The following is a 25,736-nucleotide window of genomic DNA, read 5'->3' as shown; positions in this document are numbered from 1 at the left end:
CACCCTGTCCTGAGTGCCCCACATACTCCTCACCCTGTTGGCAATTGTATTTGTTCAATCTTCATTGTCAACCTGGTGGGGGTTTAGAACCACTGTAGAAACATACCTCTGTGTGTGTTCATGGGTGAGTCTCCAGAAACACGGAGCTGAGAAGACTCAGCCTAGGTGTGGGTATTCCATGGGTTAGAGTCCTGAGCTGAATAAAAGAGAAAGCAGCTGCAAACCAAGAAGCTACCTCAGACTTCTGCAGCCACAGCTGCCCCACCATGGTGGATTATACTCTCAAACTGTGAACCAAAATGAAACACCCCTTACACAGTCATGAGAAAAGTAACTACCACATCAGCCTCATCAGATTGGTGGGAACTCTTGTCCACAGATAGCACAGCAAGGCCCTGATCAAAAGGCCTTTGGCAGCCAGCATTCTCTAGGCCAGCATGAGCCATGGCGTGATGAGGCAGGCTTGGCTAAGATCTAGGCTCAGGAATTCAATGACTTTACTGCCTTTTGGGCCATCCCTCCAGGCCTCTGCTGCAGCTGGACTGAGGGTGTGTGTGTTTGTACTTGTGTGTACCTACATGAGGGCAAGTACATGTGTGCAAGACTCCATCAGATGTTTTTTTTTTTTTTTTTTTTTTTGTTCTGGGGAGGAAGGAGAGGCCTGGAGGACAGAGGGATGTACCACCTCCCCTCCACATCCAGACAGTGACGGGCCCTTCTATGCAGTTAGGACACTGGGTCCAGTCAGGCTGGCAGCAGCAGGGCTTCCTGAATTCCTCTCTAGATCCAAAGCCTGCTTAGGCTTGGAAACAAAGAGCAGAGGTGTGTGCAGGCTTTGGCAGGCTGGAAGAAAGCCCCTCCCTGCTGGATTCCTGCCTGGACCTGGCGGCAAGGCTGAGTTGCAAATGCCTCTGGATAAATTGGGCTAGATCCTCTCTCCTTCAATCTGTCCCGAGTCACAGGGGAAGAAAGACCAGTTGGGCAGGCACAGATGAGGACACCGGAGACTTTGGGAGGGTGCTGGATAGGTCCAAGGTCACAAAGTAAGGGCAGAGCTAGCTCGAATGGGGTCTCAGCTCCAGGACTAGACTCACATCTTCCTTTCCTCTGAAGATTCCAGAAGGGCTTCTTGAGGGTCCAGCAGATACTTCTGTCCTTCTGTTCATTTCCCTGCCTACAGTGCTGAAGCTGAAACAGGATCACCATGATGAGTGACCACAGTGGGATCTCCACTAACTCACATCACTTTATGGAAGACTTAGCTTGGTCTAGGCTCTGCCTGTGACCCTATCTGCTCCTTCACATTGTCACCTCCCACAGCCATCTCTGTTGAGGGCCACGGGGAGGGCGCCTTCCACTCCTCACCACCATGTACACCAACTTCACTAGAGCTGAGGATGAAGCCCTGGGAATCAAAGCCTGGACACTACGGGTTTCTCTTAATTCCTCGGTGTACAAGAGGCAGCTCTTGGTTTCCATAGCAACCTCCAAAGGCCCAGAGGCTGATCGGCCATCTCCCAAAGAAAGGCATTCTGATCCCTCAGGGGAGGAGCCAGCCCCAGGCTGCTGTTTATGGGTTTGCCTCGATTTTTTGTACAGCTGGACCTTGGGCCGAAGATCCAGTCTGAGCTCTTGGTGAGGGCTAGTACGGTCCTTGGAGGGCAGGTCCAGTTTCCATTCAAACTGAACACTTGGAACTGGGGGTGGGGGCGACCCGAAGAACAAACAGGCAACTTCAGCTTCCCTTGAACTGGGATGATGAGCAAGAGATCTACATTCCCAGGGAAGGAAGGGCAGGGGCAGGTCCTGAGTTGGAAGACCCCTAGGGGAGACTGAGCAGGAGGGGTGGAGGGCTGCCTGCACAGCAAATGGCCAAAGGGCACAGGTTCCATTCGCTCTTCAGGGACGATCGGGGTGAAGCGAAGGCTTGGTAAACACTTAGCTCAGGGGCTGGCACTCAGTAGTGCCCAACCGACCATGGCCAGTCTCCTTCACAGCTCAAAGCTTGCTGCACCCCTACAGGGCCAGAGGAGTGCCTGAGGCCTGCTGAGGGGTGGAGGAGGGGAGAGGGAGGAAGGGATCCAGGCCTTGGAGCCGACACAATCAAGGCACTCTAGACAAGGACTGGGGAATCCACGGCCCTGCCTAGGCGGCAATGGGGCTTTCTGCCAGCCCTTGTGCAGGCGGGGAGTTGGCCTTCAAAGGGGTGCGGTGCCGGTGTCTTCCAGTCCGCTGCTGGGCCGGGCTGGGCCACCTGGACTAAGGACCAGGGAGGACGCGCAGGTTACAGGTGTCCCGAGGGGCCCAACCTCCAGTCCCCGACCTGAGCAGGTGTCTCTAGTCTCTGGATGGAACATTCCTATCCCATCCCCCGCCCCTGGACTCTTGCGGTGCCCGAGCCAATCCTTTGATCCTGAGCTCCGGGTCACAAGTCCCTCCCCTTAGGGGGAGGAATGGGGTCCCCGAGCCAGGAGGCTGTAGGTAGCGGACACAGGGCCATCCTGGATAGCTGTCCCTGAGGCCTTCAGCCCTCCGGTGCCTTGGTGCAAAACCAACCGAAAGGGGGTTGTAGGTTCCCGGCCTGTTTCGGAGCTGTCCTGTGCGGGGCGAGGGCGGGGCCCTGTTAGGGGTCTCCCCGCCCCTTCCAGCCCAGACAAGCAAAGGTGAAACCTGAGCCCAGGTTGGGGGCGGGGCTGGCTTGCGGCTCTGCCCGGGTCCCCGCTACCGGGCAGTCGCAGCAGGAATTGGGCCTTCTTGAGCCACTGGAGCAGGTGAGGCAGGCTACTGTGCCCGGGCAGGGAGAGCAGCCGTCGGGCCCGGCGGCCCAAAGCTGACCCTCCTGTGGTCCTTGGTCCGCAGGGTCCATGATGGAGCCCGCTGCCCGGGGTCGCGCCCCGCCCTGAGTTCCTCAGACAGCCATGCTGCCCCGAGGGCGCCCCCGAGCACTGGGGGCTGCCACTTTGCTGCTGCTGCTGCTGCTACTGCTGGTTGGCTTCTTCCTGTTTGGCCGGGATCCTGAGTGTGAGAGCCGCAAGCTGAGCAGGCGAGGTAGGGACCCAGTGTTCCCTCTGCCTGCTCACGCCACGTGTCCTTTCAGACGGACTGCGGGCAGCTGCCACTCTCGATGCAGACCTTTACGGGAGCCGCAACCGCTCCGCCGCCGACCTGCAACCTCTACTGCCACCCAAGTGCGAGGTAGGTGCGTGTGGCCCCCGGCGGCTGCCACCCCCAGGGTTCCTGGCTCCAGCCCAGACTTCTGGTTATCATGAGAATCACAGTTCCTAACATCTGGCCACCCAGCTGGGACACCTGAGGACACCTGAGTGCACGCCCCCATCACTCCTCAGTTTCTCCATTTGTGGAAGTCCGGCCTTGCCTCTAGGCAGCCCTCTTCCCAGCTCTGAAGCAAGCTGGGGGCTACACGGTTCTAGACCAGGCCGGTTAGGCCGGCCAGTAGAAGTTAGAGACTATCGCTGACTTAGGTGTCCCTCCTCAGCTGTTGCATGTGGCCATCGTGTGTGCAGGATACAACTCCAGCCGAGAGGTCGTCACCCTCGTGAAGTCCTTGCTGTTCTACAGGTACAGACAGGCGTCCTGGATGAGGGTCAGGAACTCACGCACAGCGAAGCAATCCACACGACTGTTCTGAGTTTGTTTACTCATCTGTGCTGAGGAAACTGAAGTCCCTTCTTATGAAGGGAGTTGTGGGGGTGATCAGACCATCCCCAAGAGCTCCTTGTAGGAGACAGGGCCTCTTCCTGCAGGAGAGAATCCTCTATTGTTCCTGTACAGCCATGCCATGCTAACTCTTTCCATCCGAAAGGAAAAATCCGATCCACCTCCACCTGGTAACTGATGCTGTAGCCAGAAACATCCTGGAGACGCTCTTCCGAACATGGATGGTGCCGGCTGTGGTGATCAGATTCTATGATGCTGAAGAGCTCAAGGCAGGGGTCAATCCCCCCATACACACTGCTCCTGCCCAGCTGGCCCCCCCACACCGCTCCTGCCCAGCTGGGCCCCCACTCCCCCCCCCAATCCACTCCTGCCCAGCTGGGCACCCACCCCCCACCCTCCCCCCACTCCACTCCTGCCCAGCTGGGCCCCCCCCACCGCTCCTGCCCAGCTGGGCCCATCCGCTCCTTTCCCCAGCAATGGGTGGTGGGAGAAGAGAGATCCTGTTGTACCATGCCTCCTGGAGCCCAAGCCTTTCACGTTTTGGGGGATCATGGCTGTGTTCCACTGTGCTGCCACTTGGCATGTTCTCCCCTCCCCCACAGCCCCTGATCTCCTGGATCCCCAACAAGCACTACTCTGGCCTATATGGGCTAATGAAGCTAGTACTTCCCAGCATCCTCCCTCTCAGTCTGGCCCAAGTCATTGTCCTGGACACTGATGTCACCTTCTCCTCTGACATTGCTGAGCTATGGGCACTCTTTGCTCAGTTTTCTGGTGAGACACCTGCAGCCCTACCCTAGCCTGCTGTCTCCCCAGCTTACCCAGCCCCCCCCCCACTAGCCCCTAGCCCACATCCCCAAGGCAGCTCCTTCTTGCCCTCCCTTCCCAGACAAGCAGGTGGTCGGTCTCGTGGAGAACCAGAGCGAGTGGTACCTGGGCAACCTCTGGAGGAACCATAGGCCCTGGCCTGCCGTGGGCAGGGGCTTTAACACAGGTGGGGACGGTGGTGAGGGAGGCAGGCTAGGGTGGGCTAGGAAGCCCCCAGCAAGAGCTCTGCCGGGCTATGGAGGGGACTCGGGGTAAAGAGAACCGTCTCACAAGCATGCTTGCAAACGGCTGTGGCCAACCCATTGTCTCCTTTAAGACTGTTTTCTCATCCACATCATGGGAAGAGTTAAGATAGTCCTGCCATTGCCAACTGCGAGAGGAGAGCTGGGAAGGGCTCTTCTCCTCCCCTCTACCCAAGGGAATTATGGGCGATTATGTCTGAACCCTCAGAAAATACAGTCCTGTGTTAACAGTTTGGACACGTTCTGAGTGATTTGCCATTAGGCAGTTTCATTGCCGTACAAACACCAGAGGGTATATTTGCACACCCAGATAGAGTAGCCTGCTCTTCTGTAGGCTGTGGTATGGTCTGGGAACAACAGGCATATCACTGAACTAAGTGCTTACTGTAATACAGTGGCAAGTATTTGTGTAGCTGAAAATGGAAAAAGCATAGGAAAAATAAGAGGTTGTAAATAAGAGGTTTATTTGGCAAGGATTCATGTAACCCACTCTGGCTTTGAGCTTATTATGTAACTGAGGATGACCTTGAACTTCTGATTCTCCTGCCTCTACTTCCTTGGTGCTGGGATTGCAGATATGTACTACCTGGTCTCCTTGGTTTATGCCATACTGGGGTGTTAAGTCAGGGCTTTATGCATGATAGACAAGGATTCCAACTGAGCCACATACCCAGTCCCTGGTGGTGACTTTTTATGTATATATAGTCATGCATCACCACAGTACAGTGTGCGCTTTATATTGTTGATCAAAGCACCATTAGGTGACATACAACTGACTATACCAATTAACACCTTGCAGCCTGGTGCGGTGTTGCCTATTGTTGCTGGTTATACCAGTTTCTTGGGAGACTGAGGCAGGAAGATTGCCAGTGTGAGGCCGGCCTGAGAAGCTTAGTGAGACCCTATTTCAAAATAATACTTGTTTTTGAAGATTTGTTTTATGTGCTTGAAAGTTTTGTCTGCATGTATGTGTGTGTGTGCTGCATGCACGCCTGGCACCAATGGAGCTCAGAAGAGGACGTTGAATCCTCTGAAACTGGAGTTCGGAGGGTTGTGAGTCACCGTGTGGTTCTGCTAATTGAATCTGGATCTACTGCAAGAGCAACCAGTATACTTAAACACGACTCCATCGCTTCATTTCCTCAAAATAAGATTTAAAAGGGGCTGGGGTGTAGTTAGTGTTAGAGAGATTGTCTTGGACGTATGAGGGTTTGGGCTCTCCCTAGCACTGCAAAACAAACATTTCAGAAGATTCAGGGTCTGGATGTCCTTGGTGGGCATGGCAACCTCTTTCCCCGTTGGCAGGTGTCATCCTACTGTGGCTGGACAGACTCCGGCAAACTGACTGGGAGCTGTTGTGGAAGCTAATAGCCAAACGCGAGCTCCTTACTCTGACTGCCACGTCTCTGGCTGACCAGGTCTGGAGGAATCTTTGCGGGAGGAGAACTGAGGGGCAGGCTGGGGGCTGAGATGTGATGTCTGTCACTGCCTAGGACGTTTTCAATGCTGTCATCAAGGAGCATCCCGAGCTGGTGCATCCCTTGCCCTGTGTCTGGAACGTGCAGCTGTCGGACCACACACTGGCTGAGCGCTGCTACTTGGGAGCAGCCGACCTCAAGGTGAGTGGAGACCGCAGGATGGGGAACTGTTGCTCTTCCCTGTTCTAAATCCCTGCCAACACCTCCTGGACCCCAGGTGATCCACTGGAACTCGCCAAAGAAGCTTCGAGTGAAGAACAAGCATGCAGAGTTCTTCCGAACCCTGCACTTGACCTTCCTGGGGTACGATGGGAAACTGTTGCGGAGAGAGCTCTTGGGATGCCCCAGCCAGCTCCCTCCTGGGGCTGAGCAGGTGAGAGGGGCCATGTGACCTTGCCTTTGGGAGGTCTTGCCCCTCGGTACTCAGGTGGGCCTTGACTGGAGGGCATGTTGTCCTGGGCCAGACCCGTTTTCCTTCTTTCCCTGGACCCGGCTCAGTTGCAACAGGCCCTGGCACAGCTGGATGAGGACGAGCCCTGCTTTGAGTTCCGGCAACAGCAGCTCAGTGTCTACCGTGTGCACATCGCCTTCCTTCCCCACCAGCCGCCACCTCCCCGGCCTCACGATGTCACCTTGGTGGCCCAGCTCTCTATGGACCGGTGAGGGCGTGGAGGGCAGCCCCAGGTAGCATGTGGATGTAAGGATTAAGAGACTGTAAGGTGCTTAGTCATGGGGGGGGGCTCTGCGGCAGTTAACTTTGGGGAGGATTCCTGGGCTTCTGTGCACGAGGGGCCCGAGCAGGGCTGACCACCCACCTCACCCCAGGCTGCAGATGCTGGAAGCCCTGTGCAGGCACTGGCCAGGCCCCATGAGCCTGGCCTTGTACCTGACAGACGCAGAGGCTCAGCAGTTCCTGCATTTCGTGGAAACTTCGCCAGTGCTCTCTGCGAGGAAGGATGTAGCCTACCATATAGTGTACCGGGAGGGTCTCCTCTATCCAGTCAACCAGCTCCGCAATGTGGCCTTGGCTCAGGCTCTCACGCCCTACGTCTTCCTCAGTGACATTGACTTCTTACCTGCCTACTCCCTCTACGACTACCTCAGGTGGGCCTGGAGGTTAGGAGAGGGGCGGCACTTGGGGTATACACTGTCAGGTTAAGGGTATCTTGGGAACCCTAGGTTGCTGTGTCTCTGTGTCTTTCCTGGGCTCAACGGCTTCTGCAAGATGGGGCTTATCTTAGGCCTTTTCTTTGGGCCACCATTGAGTCAGGAAAGCAATGCCTTACTTCAAACATCAGTTCTGTGTGTGGCATCTGAAACAGCAGGGTTGACTACCTGCAAGGGGGGGTCTGTGGCTCAGCAGGGGTGAGACCTGTGGGCTGAGTCTTTTCCCCCCCATGCCTGTCCCTGCCCAGGGCCTCTATCGAGCAGCTGGAGCTGGGCAGTCAGCGGAAAGCTGCTTTGGTGGTGCCTGCGTTCGAGACCCTGCACTACCGCTTCAGCTTCCCCAGCTCCAAGGCAGAGCTGCTGGCCTTACTGGATGCAGGCTCCCTCTTCACCTTCAGGTAAGAGAGACCGCATTCTGCCCCTGGCCCTCCCAGCTCAAAAACTCCTAGCCTCAGCCCTGATCCTGGTCCTGTTCCGCAGGTACCATGAGTGGCCACAGGGTCATGCACCCACAGACTATGCCCGCTGGCGGGAGGCCAAGGCGCCATACCATGTGCAATGGGCAGCTGACTATGAGCCCTATGTGGTGGTGCCCCGTGACTGTCCCCGCTATGATCCTCGCTTTGTGGGCTTCGGCTGGAATAAGGTGGCCCACATCATAGAGCTGGATGCTCAGGTGAGGAGGGCACCTTGTTGCCCTGGCTGTGACCTGCCTGTTCCTGGTGGGCCATGGCACAAGCTTGCATTTCAGCCCTCACTTGCTCCTCCCTAGCTGATTCCTGTCCTCATTCTTACAGGAATATGAACTCCTGGTGCTGCCTGAGGCCTACTCCATCCACTTGCCCCATGCTCCAAGTCTGGACATTTCCCGCTTCCGCTCCAGCCCCACCTATCGTGACTGCCTCCAGACCCTCAAGGAGGAGTTCCACCAGGATTTGTCACGGCGCTATGGGGCTGCAGCCCTGAAATACCTCACTGCCCTGCAGCAATCCCAGAGCGGGGCTTGAGCTTACCAAGCTGCCCCGGCCATGGCTCACACATACACACCCTGCTGACACTGGAGAACCCTGGTGCGTTCCCACCCTTACTGCTATTTAAGTTATTTAAGGTTTCTGTCACAGGGGCTGGGGTTGGAGCATCTGTGGGGGGTTCCTGTTTCCATCCCCTGTTGCTGTTCCACTGTTGGGGTCCAACTCTTCTCAGCCCCAGCTGGTTTGGGGCTGGTTCCCCCAACCCCCTTTCAAAATAAAAGAATTTAAATTGGGGTTTTTCATTTTATGTGTGAGTTTTTTGCCTGTATGTACGCATGTGCGAGAGGGCTTTAGATCCCCTGGAACCACTTTTTGTACCCTGGCTGGGGCATCAAGGGCTCTTTAGGGTCTGAGGGCATCAGTGGACAGTGGAAGTGGACTCCAGCTCGAGTCCCAGGACAGTCTGAACCCTCAAGGGCCACACACTAGAGATGGAGTATCTGACCCACACTTTCCCACCCTAGCCCCAAATTCAACACCAAGAGGCTGAGAGGCTTTATTTGGCTTTATTTAGTAAAATGTTAAAATAAATAAATACAAATTGATCGGCTGCTCTGTACCCCCCACCCCCTCAAAACAAAAACCAAACAAACAAAACAGAAAGTTTGAAGCACAAAACTCCAAATACAAATTCTACCAAGACTGAAATCACAAAGGGCATGGACACAGACAGGACTGGGTCTGGCTGGCTCTGTCTCGGAGCTCCATGACCTCTGGTCTGCTTAGCCCACCCACCTGACTGCAACTCACCCTGGGCTAAGAGCGAGGACACTGGAGAGGGGTGCAGGGGCCAAGGCTGCCATGTGGAACCGCTAAAGAGTACCACCCTGGCTCTCAGGACTCTTCATTCCTCGGGGAGGGCCAGCGCAATCTTCCCAGGGGTCACCCATCTCCTGGAGGAGGAGCCGGCAGGAGCACAGGCTGAAGGTAGGATGAGAAACCAGACTGTTTTCTGCCAAGGGTACTTGGATGAGGGGTGGGACAAGGTCCACAGTCATTTACACAGAGCAAAGTAGTCTGCATTCAACAGAAGCCGTGGACTCTGAAGAACCCAGTGTCCAGAAAAGGGCCACTGGTTCATCGACTCCTGCCCCTGGGAGGAGTGTCCTCCAGAGTTCAGCCCTTTAGTTAGGTAAGGTCCATATCCAAGAAGGGCCTAACGGGAAGAGACCACGTAAAACGTGTGAGCTGGGGGCTGGTGCTGAGACTCAAGAGGGCTCCAATAGCCCCGAGAGAGGTGGCGGAGAGGCAGCTGTACATGCAGACGGACAGCTGGAAACCCTGGGTCAGTGCTGGGTACACACGCACCCTTAACACTGCCTGTTGGGTTTCAGACAGGAAGCAGCAGCAGGAGAGGTGGCCCTAGAGGAAACCAGTCACTAAGATGGGGGCCAGCTGGAGGCTGCCTGGTGGTTGTCACTGGCTCTAGAGACAGGCCCCACACAGGTAAAGCCATCCAGGGACGGACTGCCCCTAGTCGAGTCCTCCCTGAAGGGTGCCATCAGCAGGCAGGGAAGGAAAGAAGGGATGAGGACTGGTGGATCAGCAGAGGGAAGAAGACAGTGGGCTCAGAAGGAGGAAGGACCCTTCACGTGAGGAAGGTGAGATGGTGGTGCTGACCTCACTGCCTTTACAGCCTGCACCTGCCAGCCTGACCTGGGACAGGGCGCTCCCGGTCCAAGGCCCTCCAAAGCACCTGCCGAGCCGGCGGGCCCCACACACGTGGCTGGAAGCAATACACTGAGGGCATGGGAGGGAAGGTGGCGGGATGGAGGCGGGTCAGGAGAACAGCATGTGTGTCCCAGGTGGTCACAGGGACTCACAGGTCTAAGGGGACAGGAGCTTTGTTCTGAGAGTGACAGGCGTGTAGACTGAGGGACAGGGCCTGCAGTGGAGGCCTAGAGCAGAGCTACATTTTTCACTCCGCTCCAGTAGACTCAAGCAGTTCATTTCCAAACATTACAAGAAGGGAATCTATGTTGCTCAATTCCTGCATGGTCACCAGCAAGCAGCCCTTCTGGGGCAAAGGCCTGTAGGGATTGATGGCTTCTCAACCTCTTTCCATCCCAGGTAGGCACTGTGTGCCAAGCCCTAGCCTATGGGCCCAGACAAGTCCAACAAGAGGTTGGGAGGTTGGGGGAGCCAAGACAGGGCATCAGCCTGCTGCTGGTCTCTCTGATCCTCTGCCAAAGATTCCTCCAACTAGTCCAGGCATCTCCAAAGCTCACTAACTAGAGTTAGCACCTTAGTTTCAGAATAAGAAAAGAGGGATCTTTTCTGCTCCCCTCAGTCAACCTGACCTGAAGTCAGAGGCCTGACGCTGAGGCTGGTACAGCCAAACTACACCCCCTTCTCAAATGCTGGGGCAAGGAATGGCCGGCTGGTGTGGATGGGCCTTGCTCACTCTCAGGAGCACCCCTGTCTGCTGTAGTTACTGTCAGGATCCAGGACCTAACAGGGCAAGAGGAAGCAAAGGGGCCTTTCCTGCTATTCCTAGACTTGGGGGGCCGGTGGGTTCCAGGGATGCTGCTTGTGGACCTGAGGGCAGGACCTAGGCCTCTGTCCCTTCACTCGAGGACATGTAATAGACAAAGGTTTCCAGTGGGAGCATGCATCTCAGTTACTTTCCCCATGGTTTGTAGGGGAGATGACTAGAGAGCCTTTCAGAACCCCAGTTTTCCAGGAAGAAAAGGCCACAATAGGCCAGACAAGGCAAGCATAGTGATTCTAGCTCAGAGACACCCAGGAAGCATGTGGGTGGGTGGGATGGAGTGAACTGTGAGCCTGGCGCCAGGAGGCAGAGGACAGCTGGAGTTGCAGACCTTTCTTCAACACAAGATGGACTTGAAGGCCACCTGGGCTCTGAGAGACATATGAGCCCTCAAGGGACCCCCTCCTTAGTTCTGCTCCAGCCAGCCTACACCCCACCCCACCCCACAGGCCAAGTGTACAGGCAGCAAGGAGCCTCGCTGGTCAGTCCCCCGAGGCGCCCCCGAGGCATATGGAATGCTGGTGGCTGTAAGACTGAGAGCAGCACCAAAGGAAGGTCTTAGGTGGGCGCCAGCCTGCACTCTAGCAAAGTCTGAGACCATGGGGAGGCCCTCACACCATGCACACTCCATTTTGGCTTCAAGCACAGGAGATGCAATCCCTGTATCAAAAAAGACAGCACAGTCTGAGGAGGGAGGAGACAGGAGGACCTGCCACTCTAAAGACTGGCCCACCAGTCTAGAGACACAAACACAGCAAAATGTCATCGTGGTCAGCAGGTTCTGTGCTAAAAAATTATAACTACACGGCATTTTCTCCAGTTCTGACACCTTTTTAATATAAATCACTGTTTTTTTTGTTTTTTGTTTTGTTTTTTTTTTTTAGGAAACAAATAGCACTTTTGTAATTTTTTTTACAATGTTTCTTACCTTGATCTTAATTTAAGTAACACTAGGAAGACCTCAATATCTTTTATTTTCCTTTTTAATTAAAAAAAGAAAGTTGCTGTTGTTTTCCCCAGGTACAAAGATTTTTTTTGCCCTTGCATTAAAAACAAAACAAAACAAAACAAAACAAAAAGACACCAGAAAGAAAAACAAAACCAAACCAAACAACCAAATGGTGCCTGAACGATGACACAGGACGCACAAAGACTCACTGACCTCACCGACACTGTGACGCTAATCTACCATGCAAGGTCTCGCTACCCTTAAAGGACTGTCAGCCTGAAACAGCTTTCTATTCCTCATTTTAGTTCTTGTTACAAAAACAAAAACACAGAAGGTAAAATAAACCATGAAATAAAACTTGGTTTAAACAAAACAAGAACAGAAACAAAAAATAAGCTTGAAGAAGAGAAAAGGGTTGTCTCCATTCACACACACCTGGTCGTGCCACACACCTGGGTCACGCTGCCCTGCTCAGAACCTTCTCTTCTTATAAATATAGAAAAAGGATGGAGCTTGTTTTCAAGTAAAACCTCTGATCCGCCTTTCTCCCTCCTGGACCACACACCTTCCCTTCCCTGCTTCAGCAAGGCCTGGGGACCACCTGGGGCTGTGCACTACACCAAGCAGAGGGCGGGAACGGGTGCTGGAGGCTGTGGGAGACAGCGGAGCTGGGAGGGACCTGGGCTCTCCTGGCACTAGGGCCCCTCCGGAAACATTAAATACTGCTTATGTCATATACTTTCCCACCCTTGTCCCCCCAGCCTTCCCCGGCCCTCCTCTGGGCACTGGGTTAGTTAAACCTCTATTTCCTTTTTTTTCTTTTTTTTCCTCTTTTTTGTTTTTTTGGTTTTATGGTAGTGAAAGTTTAGGAACAGGAAAGCCCACACACTCTTTGGACTTGTCTTTTCTACCTAAACAAACGGCTCCCAGTAAGGATCTGAAACCTGCTCTCCCTCCGCCCGTCCCTGCTCCCCACCCAACAAAACAAAAACAAACCCACCGTGGCTGTGGAGGCTGCTGCAGGCACACACTGGTGTATAATAGAGAGAGTAAATATATTATTTCACTTGGCATGGTGCTGGCAAAGAACCTCCAGCTGGCACTATTTCATGTAACATGGTCCAATCTTTGCATGTACACACAGAATAAGAAGAATCAATTGGCAAACTCGGGTGCCACCTGGCACAAACATCTTCTCTCTCTCTGGAACCAAAGAACCAAAAGAATTCTGTACTTTCCAGAAGAATCCGGCTTTGCTTTTCTCGAGTCTCCTTGCCACTGGGACTGCGGCATCTCCTCGAGGGCTCTGTTATTTAGTCTCTTCCCCCGGGTTACAGTTCACTGTGCAGCTCTGCGAGGAGGGGGAGGGGGTGGGGGTGGAGGCGGCGTTGGTAGAGGGGGTGCAGTCTGGGCCGTTGGAGAGGGCCCCCACCGTGGCCTCAGAGTCTACAGGCTTGGAGAGGTCGATGCCATGGATGAGGCGGATGAGCTGTTTCACCTTGTCCAGGGAGCTGCGCATTTCCTTCTGCCTCGCCAGGATGGTGTTCTTCATCTCCATACATTTCTGTAGCAAACCAGAGAAAAATGCCCCCATAAACCAATCCCCGTGTACTGGTGTGTACCCCTACAACTTGTGCTGTGGCACCTGGTGTGGGCAGACACTACCCAAGAGGAAGACATAAAAAGCTGGGGGTCAGTGGGTAGGGTGAAAGTCACTCTATCAGACACTAGCACTTAAAACGATGATGCTGTGATGTTACATTCACCACAAAAGCTGCCCTGAAGCTTGTTTCTGCCATGTTCACAGGTGATTAAAAAGTGAGTGAGAGAGATAGTGAATTGATCCAAGCGTCTGTGGAGGATCATTTACTCACTCACAATTCAGAGATAGGGCCTGGGTAGCCCAGGAATGTTTAGGAGACCTGAGACCCAAAGTCAAAAGACTCTAGTCAGTGAACCAGGCCCTCTAGGTTGGTTACCAGCTGGTAGTTCTTCCCTGAGTTGAGTAAATTAGGTTTCTAAAAGAGTCACCCAGGGGGCCTGGGTCTGCCTAGGGTCAGGAGAGGCTCTGCACTCCTCCCAGGCACTCTGAAATGCACAGACACTGGGTGGTGCTACAGTGTTGAGCTGTTACTCAATCTCAAACAGCAGCACAAGGACACTCAGAGCTTGGGCAAGGTATCACATGTCACAAGGCCACATCTTCTGAGCACTGCTCACTAACACAGAAGGCAGACTTCCGGCTGCCCAAGGTGATCCCATTCATCTACAGGACTGGACCCAGCACTGTGTCTCCAGAGTTGACAGAGGAAGTGGCTTACACTTACAGAACTCACATTCACAGAGCTCACCCTTACAGAACTCACACTCACAGAACTCACACTTATAGAACTCACCCTTACAGAGCTCATACCCACAGAGCTCACACTTACAGAACTCACACTTATAGAACTCACCCTTACAGAGATCACCCTTACAGAACTCACACTTATAGAACTCACCCTTACAGAACTCACACTCACAGAGCTCACACTTACAGGACTCACACTTATAGAACTCACCCTTACAGAGCTCACCCTTACAGAACTCACTTATAGAAGTCACACTTACAGAAGTCATCCTTACAGAGCTCATCCTTACAGAACTCACACATATAGAACTTATAGAACTCACCCTTACAGAGCTCACACTCACAGAGCTCACACTGCAGAACTCACACTTATAGAACTCACCCTTACAGAGCTCACACTCACAGAGCTCACACTCACAGAACTTACACTTATAGAGCTGCTGAGCTCTTTCACCTTCTGCTCCAGCTGCTCCCGCTCCTGCTTTAGATCTGAACTCCACTTAAGTAGCTTCTGCTTCTCTTCTTCTTTTGCTGGGGAGAAAGTCAGTTTCAAACCACCACTTCTGTGAAAAGCTTACCTGGTTCCAGATGTTCACCAGACACCACCCTGAAAGTACCCCCTCAGTCACACAGTCAGGACACAGAACTGACCCCCTGGACTTTCCCCCCTTCCAGGTGTGCTGGCCTTAGTAGCTTGGGCCAGGCTTTACATGGGTAACATAGCACACTTCACAGTTTCTGTCTCAAAAAGTGGCTCCTACACTTTCAATTTCATTCAATAAAGCATTTTTGTTTTTCTTTGGAAATAAAAGTGAACATCACCTTCTAGTGGCTTTTTCTTCTGAAAGGGTGGACTTTACCTGCTTTGTAGGCAATATAGGAATGAACAATGGCTAAAGTTCCAGGCCATGGAATTGCTTCTTCCTTCTTCAGCATCTGAAAAGAATTTAGAATTCTCCCTTGAGAACCAAAGTAACAGCAAACACCAGTGTCTGTGGCTGGAGACAAGATCCAGGGAGGCTTGTGGAAGCATGCAAAGTCGTAGGCTACAGAAAGAGGGAGAGACTTGGGAGCATCCTTATCTTTATAAAAACCACATGAGGGGCTGGAGAGATGGCTTAGTGGTTTAGAGCACTGGCTCTTCTTCTAGATGTTCTAGGTTCAAATCCCAGCACCCACATGGCAGCTCACAACTGTCTGTAACGCCTATCTGACACTCTCTTTTAGCTTCTGAGGGCATAGAGCACCAGGTATGTTATATGGTACACAGATATACAAGCAGATAAAATACAACTATACATAAAACAAACACATAAAAATGCTAAAAAAGGCACAGGAAGCCAGATGATGGTGGCACACGCTTTTAATCCCAGCGATCAGAGGCAGAGGCAGGTGGGTCTCTGTGAGTTTGAGGCCAGCCTGGTCCATAGAAAGTTCCAGGACAGTCAGGGATGCACAGTGAGACCCTGTCTCAAAACAAAGGCAAAAATAAAAACATCCATTTAACTACGCAAACAAAAGCCATATAACTCGAACCACTCTCTACAGCTGGAACCAGCAGCACAACGATGGCCAGTCACCTCAGGCAATTCTGCCATTGGTTTGACACAGACGTCCTGTTTCCAATTCAGTTTTGTTATGTCTCTCAAAAACACCTCTAAGGAGGTTAATATAGTTCTAAGTCCTGGCATATAATTCACCCCCTGTGTAGGCAACTGTAGAGGGTTACATGAGAACAGAGCAGGTGAAGGGCACCCTGACCACACGGGAGGTGATGGGATGAGGAGCGAGACAGGTGTGGCCATAACCTGGAGGTCCAGCACTCCGGAAACCAAGGCCGGAGATCCCAAGTTCAATGCCAGCCTGGGTGACAGAGAGAGATCTTGTCTCACTCACCATGCACTTAAGATGCAGCTTAATAGCAGAGAACTTAAGTAGCATTCACAAGGGCCTGGGTTCAGGTACCAGTGTTACAGAAGAACACACACACACACACACACACAGGAAAAAAAAAAATGAGGAAAATAAAAAAAAAATCCCAAATCAGGTTTTACTTATTTATTTTAGTATTTTTGATGTAGTATCTCACTTTGTAGCCCTGGCTTGACTGGAACTGGTTATATACATGAGGCTGACTTCAAATTCAGAGATCCATCAGTCTCAGCTTTCCTGATTGCTGGGACTTAAGGTATGCACGTACAGACCTGGCTCAGAATGAGTTTTTAAGGATCTTAATTTGTTTTTTGTTTTGTTTTCTTTTTTGTGGTAGTCTCACTTTCTACCTCAGGCTGGCTTTGAACTTGTTAAGCTCTTGGGTTTTTTGTTGTTGTTTTTTTGTTTTTCGAGACAGGGTTTCTCTGTGACTTTGGAGCCTGTCCTGAAATTAGCTCTTGTAGACCAGGCTGGTCTTAAACCCACAGAGATCCGCCTGCCTCTGCCTCCCGAGTGCTGGGATTAAAGGCGTGCGCCACCACTGCCCGGCTGGGCATTGTCTTTCTCTTCCTTGGTCCCTCATCCATGTGGCCCACCCTCAGTACCTGGTCCTGACATCTAGGGCAGATCCACATGCCCTTGGGAATTGTTTTCAGAGGCGGGTCTAAGCAGTCCAGATGATACACACGGGAACATGTGTCACACATCAGTAACTGGCCACTCTTTCTGCAAACACTGCAAAAATCCTCATGGATATCACCCTATGAGATGGAGAGGAAAGGTAAGAAAAACAAGTGTTACCTTGTAGACTGTGATTGCACATAGGTGTTTTCGACATCGAGCTGCCAGCCCAGAGATGGCCCTACAACAGGGTTAGGAAACCAGGAGTTGCCAATATCACAAACCTACTCCTACCCCACACAACTCAGTTTCTGGGGTGGCAACTTAACTTGAAATTTAAACATTAAGGACTTTCTTTAAATTTAAAAACTCAAATGGAGAATTTAGCCTTACAAATAACAGTTTACAGCAAAGATCTTCAGTTGCCTGAGTCAAAATCAACAGTTTAGGTAAACAGGTTGGCCCTCCTAATGCCAAGAATCTAACCCACAGGTCAGAGGCTATCAGGCACTGAGATCCACTAAGCAATGTGTTTCATATTATGACAGGAGCAGCGTTTATCATCTGTCATTTGAGGGAGTTTAAGAAGAATTTGGAAACAGAGGCACAAATAAACTGAATTTGTTGCTTACTTGGGGAAAATATAGTGAATGTTCGAAAGTGAAAAGCCCAAGCCAGGAGCAGAGAACTTATAGAAGCTTTTAACACATGGAACTAAAGAAGCCACAGTAGCAGCCAGTGATGCTCTACAGAACCAGCATTTGGCATTTGCTGCTCAACAGACCATCTAATGGGAGGCTTTACTCTTCCCCATAAAATACTTCACTAGATGAAAACAAAAACAAAAATAAAAATCAGGCAGCTCCAGTCCACTCTACCACCCCTCTTTGTGATAGTTCTAGTGCTCAGGGGCTTCTGTAGCCCTCAGAACAGAATGCACCACCAAAACACAACAAAGCGGATCTATTTATAATCTGGAGGAAAGAAGACAGGAAAAATAAAGTCAAGAGTTTTTAAAGAGGTGTGTTTCAGCAAGTCAACGTGCAACCTGTTGTCTAGATGAGAATCAACACATGGATTAGGATGACAGGGAAGGGAAAACTGAGGGGACAAGCTGGCAGACAGTCAACAAGTCAGTGCTAGCACACTGCATCTTAAAGCGGTATTCTGCTAGAAGAAAGCCTACCGCAAGCAGCAAGACAGAAAGTAATGTCCAGTGCCTTCTCTACCACCATACCACCAAGGGAATACATCTTCCCAGTTATACAGTTTCTCTCTGCAGGAAACTCCTCTTTTGTGTGCATGTGTGTTCGTATGCACATGTGCACATGTCTCCAGCTCCATCTTTCAAATTTCATATTTACATATACTACAGCAGTAGTATCTAGTGTTGGAGCGTTAGGATTCCTTTCTTTTTCATAATTTATTTTATATGCATTGGTGTTTTGCCTGCATGTATGTCTTTGTGAGGTTGTTGAATCCCCTAGAATCAGAGTCACAGACAGTTGTGAGCTGCCACGTGGGTGCTGGGAAATGAACCCAGGTCCTGTGCAAGAGGGACCATCTCTCCAGACCAAGTGTTAGGATTTCTATGTGCTGAAAATCATTGAGGAACTGTGAGTTAATTACAGAGTCACTGAAAGTTATAGCAACTGTACACTGAAACAAAACGACTCAAGAATACAAGTAAGCATTAAACAGCCATAATATCACAAGGATGTTATATCTGGAAAATCCTTGTCTAGTCCTGAGAAAGAGGGTGGAAATGGTACCTGATGCATTACCATTATTTTGTAAGCAATTCTGGTTTATACACCTCTGAAAAGTGCCAGTGACTCCAGACCATATTTTGAGAACTGCTCTAGCCTAACAGTTTAAGCATAAAATTCCAAGAATGTCAGAATGGATATAAAATACAGAGACAGTGCATCCATCAAGGTTAGCCCTTGCCTAAAGAGTGGAGATCACAAGGCTCAACTCTGGTGACAGGCCATAAGCAAACAGTAAACTGAATTGTGCCTGACCATGACATTGCTAGGAACATGCTGCCTCTATCCACTCCAGCTTTACTGTGTGCTAAAAATTTATAATTAGTCAACATATCTTCCCTTCCCATAAAAATGACAGCAGCAACAAGGTACATCCTGAGGATTAGTGTCTGGCTGGGTCTTGTATTACCAAGTCCTTCTAGATGGTTATTGATCCCCAGGAAATGCTTGGCTCTCAACGGTTATTGTTTAATTAATGTCGAGGCTTATGCTACCCAGCAGCAAACACACAGAACCCTGTGTGTTGATTTTAATCACGGCTGCTGTTGGGATACTGTAAAAGTAGAAGTCAATTATCTTTAAAAAAAAATCCCACTGCGTTTGACTTAGGAAATTCTGAACACTTTTAGTGGTTTCAGAAAAGCATTATTTTGCCCTTTAGATTTCTACAAATGTTTGCATTTTAAGATGAAATCTGGCAAAAGCTTTTAGTTGTGATTTGACCAGAGTGGATTCTTTAGGTCTAATCTGTAAAAGAAAAGCGTCCACTCAAACAACGCACCCAGACCAAGGCAATAGGGTGTAAGAAACTCGCAGGGAGAGGTTCAAAGCCACCTCTCCAGCACTGTCACCAATGCACAGGGAGCCAGTGAGTTGCTGACTTCTTTGACCACATCTGGATTGGGGAAAAGCTGACTCAGTCTTCAGTACCAGAAAACATGGTTTCTACAGGGACTTCCAGTGCATGTTCACCTGACAGTTAGAAAACCTGGATCAGTTGCCAAGGCCAAAGAATAGAAAGGATGGATGGTTCCAAGTCTTTAGAACCAGGATGAGCCTGGAACATCAGCTACAGCAGGAGCAGAACCTGCTGGGAACAGAACTCTCCTATGACCCCAGTTCTCCAAAGACAATACTTTGTCCGCTGCCTCTGGAATTCGAACTCAAGGCTTCAGTTAAAGGGGTTGAGATGGGTGTGCCATTAGTAAGTCATGAGAATCTTCAACTTCAAGGAACATTTCACCAGAAGATGGTTAACAACAAGCTCTGCAATTTCTAAGGGATGAGAACATGAACAATGACGTTCTTGTTTTGTTGCTTCAGGACTGTTCCCCTTGACATCTTCAGTAAATGACAGTATCAACCTTCTGGGTGTTTAGGCCATGAACTTTATATTTACCCTTGACAACTCTCTTTTTCTCAGTACTCAATTTAATCCACCCGAATCTTCAAGACACAACAAAACTGGCCACTTTTATCCATCTCTGCATCTACCACACCATCAGTACTAGCCAGGTATCATCATCTCTTGCTGGAACACCACAGGCCTCCCTGCTTTATTTCATCCTTCCCCAGGTCCCTCTCCACAGTGCTTCTTTCAAGATTCAGCTAGTTCTATAAGCATCAGGAAGCATCCAAGGAAGCTGAAATCTTTGGTTAACAGTCTGTTAGGAAACTTACTATTCACACGGACTCAAAGCTATCTCCAACCAGAGTGAAAACAGACTTTTACAAGTGAAAATAATTCAATGGAAATTATCTCAAGAGATGAAATTTAACACTACCACCAACAGACTGATGCCACATGCATCCTGCTGCGCAACCCTGGGAAGGATCTGCCATCCCGGATTCTAGGTGCCTTTAAAAATGTATGCCTCAGTCTATTCTGAACACAATCCAGTGGGGCAACTGTCCCATCGAAAAAAGATACCAGCACCAGGAGACACAAAGTTGGGCTTTTAAGACAGCTTAGTGATAAATGCACTTGTCACCAAGCCTGATGGCCAGAGTTCAATTCTAGGGACCCACAAAATGGAAAGAGAGAACTGATTCCCAAGAGCTGTCCTCTGACCTCCACACATATGCCATGGCATGGATGTATACAAAAAGACATAGATACACACATTCTAAATGAATAAAGTGTAATAAAAATGGCCTAAGAAACTATTTTGGAATAAAGGAGAGTAAAGAGATTCAACCAGGAATAATACATGCCAAAAGTGATTTTGGACAAAGACAATTACTGGAACAAGTGGAAAAATCAGAATATGAACTGAGTATTACATGCTAACTTGTAACCAATGTTAAATTCTCATAATGTCATAACCACATGGTGGATACACAACAGAATACTGTTATTCTTAGAAGTGAAAAATTTCAATTGGCTCAGGAAAAAGTATATACAAAAACATAGCAAGTTAACTGATGAGTCAGAGCAAATGATGTCCACTGCACCATTGCTGCAACCTTCCCACAGGTTTGAGAATCTTCAAAATAAAACAACTCATTTGTAAATGGAGAATTATGTCATTCCACGGGCGATCTCCTATTGTACTTAGAGATCACAGAACCTGTTACTTCTATGGTCACACGTCCCACACATAATTGAGAGGTCCCTTCTCCCTCTCCATGGATGATGCCTTAGCCTTCCTGGCACTGCACCTTGTCCCTATCTGTTCCATTTCTCCTCCTGGTGCTCATCTCTGCTTGATGGGTTACATATTTGTTCCCTTGTTTCCTACCACTTCCCACAGAACACAAGCCCCCAAGTGCTTGCATTTTGCTTGGTCTGTTCGTTGTTGTATCTCCAACCTCGTGAGCAGCACTTGCTTGGTCAAACAGTGTCCCATGAGATCTGCTGAGTGAACTTGCTGCATTGTAAGTGCTGGAATCTGCCTTTGACCAGTTCCACCAAAGAGAAAACATTGCACTTGTAGAAGTGTGCCTAACACAGCAGCAGGGCTGCTAGATGCAGCTGTTTTGCTCATGCTGTATCTCCAACACACCAATGATGGAAACCTCTCAACCATAAGTCTATGTCCCCACCCTCCTCTGCGAGTTAATTCACAGCTGATCAAATCCAGACTCTGAAACCCTGGGTTCTCTAGATTTAAGTGAACATGAACTCAAGGACAAGGAACAGCTGAGACCCCAAAAGAAAACTGTCTGGAATGGTATGCAGGCACTCTGCAGTATCAGCTGCTTTCCCAGGGCTAGCGAGGAAGGGTCAATCTGGTAAGGAGACAACACAGGACAATGGCTCTCCCATGTGAGCTCTCGGAGAGAGTGCACGTCCCCAAGTTACTTACGTCTGTGGAGGTGGGGCTGGGCAGGGACACAGGCTGCACAGGTGCAGGGAAAGTGAATGTGGTCTCTGTCTTTTCATTTTCAGGGGAGTCGGGATGACTGGATTGGGGGGATGTTGGGGTAAGGGCTCCAAACCCCAGCACTGCATTGTATTTTGGAGGACGACCTATATACCAAGAGAAGGGAACAAAAGGGGGAAGGGGAGGGAAAGACAGGGGAAACGATCTTACATACCTTTGGCCAGTGTTCCTCATTGGCTAGCATGGAAAAGGAAGTGAGGTAGCAGACAGAAGGTTAATACACAGGCCAGAGGAAAGGAAAGAAGCAGGTTTCAATGCCATTAGAAACAACTACATGGATTCTAAAAGAAGGGAGGAGAAGGGAGCCTTAAACAGTGGTAAAAGGTGCTGGGGTTTGTAAAGAGACCCCAGCTCTGCAGACCATGATCATTCCTGGATTATCAACAATCTGAGGTTTCTAACAGGAGGACCCAGGTGTCATGAAATGAGCAAAGGACCCTGAAGCCAGAACAGAGTTTATCTTTCATGTGTTTGTGCATTAGTCACTAAGGCCTCTCTGCAGCCATTACTCCTAATGACCCTCTGTTCTCATGAATGGATTTATTCAGCATTTCTGCTTTTCCATGTCTCTCTGGTTTGTTAACAGTTTAGACCTTTTACTGCTGGTAAGGGTGGAAGAAGGTAATATGAAGGGGCAGAATTACAGTCAACTATTCTGGCCCTCTGCTGTCAGAGGCACTGGGAGGGAGTTTCTAGGAAAAGCTGGAGTGTAAGAGCAACAATGAATTCACAGGCTCCCAGCCTTCGGTATCCTTTGTGGTGGCCTAAGAGCAGTTTCTCTGCTTCACAACACAAACATGCATGGACTACAAGTTTAAGGACGGGACAGGGCATTCTGCAAAAGGTCCAGTCTGGAGCCATCTACAAGCAGTATAAAAAAGCATAGCCCAAGGTCACAGTAAGTCTAGGGTAGTCACTTTACCACACACCTAAATCAAGGTCCATGCCTCCTGAGAGGTGGGTAACAGCCTCTAAGCTGCCAGCAATCATGAGTTCAAACCAATACATCAAACTCAGCAACAGCCAGTGAACCCTGGTTTGCTCACAAGCACTGGTGAAGGCTTTCCCACCAGTCAGTTTATTTCAGGGTCATGCACAGGTGTTATGATGGCCAGGTGCTACACTAGCATTGCCTGTGTTTATCAGACAGAGCCTGTGTTGCAAAGACAGATTTGACTAGTCTTTTCCTAAAGAACCTAGTGCTGTGAGGAAGAAAACTGACAACAAATCCTCTTTCCTTATACATACAAGGCATGTCCAAAGCATGGTCTAAAGCCAATGCGGGCTTCAGCTTCTGATCTTTCTGGTTCATTTAACCCCTGTTCTCTAAGCAGCTACTATATCCTAGCAGGTCAATTAATTGAGGCCACTGGCTGGGGACTTCACATCTGAGAACTGTGTGGTCACTAAAAAATAGCTGCACACAAAACCAAAACGTAACTTAAGATGTGGCCCAGGAGTCACTACAAAGCAATAATTGAAGGGTTCCCATCTAGATGGGTTGCTTATTTGCAGGGCAGGACTGATGAAAGATCGCTCATGTCACTGAGACTGACTGTGCCTCAGGAATATAATGGCACATTGGTAGTTTTGCCTAAGGCAGACAAAGGTCAGGGTGACCTCCAAAGTCTCCAAGGGTTCTGAGAGTCTGTGTGCATGCACAAAGATCAGTATGCTGGTCACTCACTCAACAGCCTTCCAGCCTGCAACTGTAACTCAGGGACACATTTACCACATGGAGAAAGGGATCTTGGGATGTATTACTGACATCAGAGGGTGATTTCAGTACCTTGTTTATGAGTCAAAGCCTGGGCTATGAAGACCTATTTAGACCTGTGTGATGAGAGTTGCTGCTGTTTTGGTCTGCCTAGAGTACAGTCTGGAAGATGGGAATAGTGTGTTAGCAGTGTTTGTGTTGAGGAGCCTGTTTTCACAGCATCCTTTTCTTCCTTAGCTGGAGATGCTCATGATAAAAGATTCTAAGTTCTCTTCCTGGAAACTCCACAGATCACAGTCCTGTTCTACCCTCACTGGAAACAGGACAACTAAAACACTATTAGGGACACCTTGGCAACAGCAGTGCTCTGCTGTTTAATGACGCTAAACACTTCCTTTCACACAGTGCTCTGTTCATTGCGCTTTCATGGATGGCCCAGTATGCTTGGGGCAGAAATGCTGCATTAAGCCATTCTCCTGAGCCAGCTTAGCCAGGACCCAGAAAGTCAGCTTTTAACCTTGTGTTCAGAGCACTAAGAAATCTCTCTTTTCCTCCATGTTCTCAGAAAACAAACAAAAAAATCTATTTTCAAGGGATAGAGGAGCTAGGTTCTAGGACAATGGAAAAGAGGGAGGAAAGAGAAAAAGAACACAAAATGGAAAGCAGAGGCAGAAACAAGCAGGGTCTTTAAAAGGCACTCACCTCTCTTCCGTGTCCCAGGATGCATTGTGCTGTTAAGGTAAGTGACTGCACTCTTCTTACGCTTTGGAGATTTAAGAAGGAAAGGTGACTATTGAATAGCATGGTTATTATGAACACTGCAAACATGCCAATCACATGCTGACCAGTCTGTGCCAATCATCCCAAGGTCTCAGCGATAATGTGTTTTATTTTTACTTTTGTTTTTTTAAGACAGGGGTTCTCTGTGTAGCTTTTGGAGCCTATCCTGGCACTTGCTCTATAGACCAGGCTGGCTTTGAACTCACAGAGATCCGCCTGCCTCTGCCTCTGCCTCCCGAGTGCTGGGATTAAAGGAGTGCACCACCACCACCCGGCGTGAATGTGTTTTGTTATATGTACTTGGCTCTGAGAGAATACTCCAAAAGGGCCTGCCTCTGCTCCATGACAGTGTGCTCAAATCAGGATGAACTAAAATTGTAAGGTAGGATGGTATCTACTCAAACTTAGCACAACAAAGCCTTAGGAGGTAAGCAGTGATGGACAACACTGTGGAGTTAGGAGCAGAGAGAAGCCCATCACGTCACAGAGCTGAAAAGGCTGAGTACAGTCATACAGCTCTTAGCAGGCTTTCGGTGGGAGGGACTAACAAGTCACGAATGAAGCCAGAGCAGGAGGAAGGGCCAGTGCTGCCGGGGTACCTCTGGCTCGAAGACGGCCCCGCTGTACACCGGGTTGGCTGTTGTTCTTCTCTTTCGCTCCTGCCTCTTGCTTTGGATTTCTTGAAAGGAGAAAGACTTCAGTTAGAAGGCAGTAGGAACAAAGAAGCTAAGGGACAGACGTTCACTGCTTAATGCACTGGGTTTCCTGCAACCAGTGAGGAACGGGCAAGGCTTTGTTTCACTAAGGCCTCAACAGAAGCAGGCACTACTGGTGCCTCTCAGTGGGTAAAGTCATGCTGTCCTTCAGTGCACTGCATTGTGAATGAGAGCACTGGTGTGGACCACACTTGTAAACAGTCATTCTCATTTATTTTAGACTGCTGTGTGTGCAAGTGTATAGGAGCTGTATTCACAGAGTACAAACCAAGATTTACCACCTCTAACTAAATAACAAGGGGTTATGGAGCTTTGCAATTGTCCTCAGGATTCTGATGTCCAGTCACTGGAAAACAGAGACAAGGACTGTCAAAGGAGCACTTGCTACTCTGTTGTGAGACAGAGACCCTGCAGGAGTCACCTTCATTGAGGAAGCTGGGAAGTTTCCTAGGACAGGAGTGTGAATGACACTAGGATGAGGAGGGCCTGGACATTGCATGGACAGGACGCAATTTTTTTCTCTAAAGGAAATCTAGTCCACATTGGTCATATTATACACTATTTGTGTTCTAACATTCTATTCTAGGAATTCAGACAAACA

The 25,736-nt window shown here is 49.8% G+C and overlaps 2 protein-coding genes across 28 annotated transcripts in view; one reads left to right on the top strand and one right to left on the bottom strand.

Annotated features, from left to right (window-relative positions):
* Positions 1–2,493: 2,493 nt before the first annotated feature.
* Large2 (LARGE xylosyl- and glucuronyltransferase 2) lies at positions 2,494–8,657 on the top strand. 2 transcript variants are annotated; one of them, XM_005064901.4, is made up of 15 exons: positions 2,494–2,771; positions 2,860–3,021; positions 3,098–3,195; positions 3,497–3,579; positions 3,824–3,947; positions 4,281–4,452; positions 4,568–4,672; positions 6,054–6,166; positions 6,242–6,367; positions 6,444–6,599; positions 6,725–6,885; positions 7,052–7,330; positions 7,642–7,791; positions 7,874–8,069; positions 8,191–8,657. In XM_005064901.4, exons 2-15 carry the CDS (start codon positions 2,919–2,921, stop codon positions 8,398–8,400), a joined length of 2,076 nt encoding a protein of 691 aa, XP_005064958.1. In that variant the 5' UTR covers positions 2,494–2,771; positions 2,860–2,918; the 3' UTR covers positions 8,401–8,657. The 2 variants fall into 2 exon arrangements, with proteins under 2 accessions (XP_005064958.1, XP_021087393.1); XM_021231734.2 differs by lacking the exons at positions 2,494–2,771; positions 3,497–3,579 and having other exon boundaries at positions 2,886–3,021.
* Positions 8,658–8,911: 254 nt separating this feature from the next.
* The window catches only part of Phf21a (PHD finger protein 21A), a 183,217-nt gene continuing 166,392 nt past the window's right edge, over positions 8,912–25,736 (bottom strand). For 22 of the 26 annotated variants that reach the window (XM_040745872.1, XM_040745869.1, XM_040745863.1 and 19 more), the window contains 7 exons: positions 25,019–25,098; positions 24,342–24,402; positions 21,845–22,008; positions 16,752–16,907; positions 15,075–15,150; positions 14,642–14,745; positions 8,912–13,428 (listed from right to left, as the gene is read on the bottom strand). In XM_040745872.1, the coding sequence (XP_040601806.1) occupies positions 13,174–13,428; positions 14,642–14,745; positions 15,075–15,150; positions 16,752–16,907; positions 21,845–22,008; positions 24,342–24,402; positions 25,019–25,098 (896 nt within the window). In that variant the 3' untranslated portion in view covers positions 8,912–13,173. Of the gene's footprint in view, positions 13,429–14,641; positions 14,746–15,074; positions 15,151–16,751; positions 16,908–21,844; positions 22,009–22,076; positions 22,100–24,341; positions 24,403–25,018; positions 25,099–25,736 lie in introns of all 26 variants that reach the window. The other 4 variants (XM_040745878.1, XM_040745881.1, XM_040745879.1 and 1 more) reach the window with 1 other exon arrangement.

Source organism: Mesocricetus auratus, unplaced genomic scaffold (genome assembly GCF_017639785.1).
Source record: "Mesocricetus auratus isolate SY011 unplaced genomic scaffold, BCM_Maur_2.0 Super-Scaffold_100004, whole genome shotgun sequence".
In the NCBI taxonomy this organism is placed as follows: Eukaryota; Metazoa; Chordata; class Mammalia; order Rodentia; family Cricetidae; genus Mesocricetus; species Mesocricetus auratus.
This window is presented reverse-complemented; position numbering and strand designations above follow the sequence as displayed.

Excerpts from the sequence above, each read along its gene's own strand:
- Large2 (XM_005064901.4), top strand. The coding sequence starts at position 2,919 with ATGCTGCCCCGAGGGCGCCCCCGAGCACTGGGGGCTGCCACTTTGCTG. Across the intron at positions 3,948-4,280 it reads ATGATGCTGAAGAGCTCAAG|CCCCTGATCTCCTGGATCCC; the intron begins GCAGGGGTCAAT and ends CCTCCCCCACAG. Across the intron at positions 7,331-7,641 it reads TCCCTCTACGACTACCTCAG|GGCCTCTATCGAGCAGCTGG; the intron begins GTGGGCCTGGAG and ends GTCCCTGCCCAG.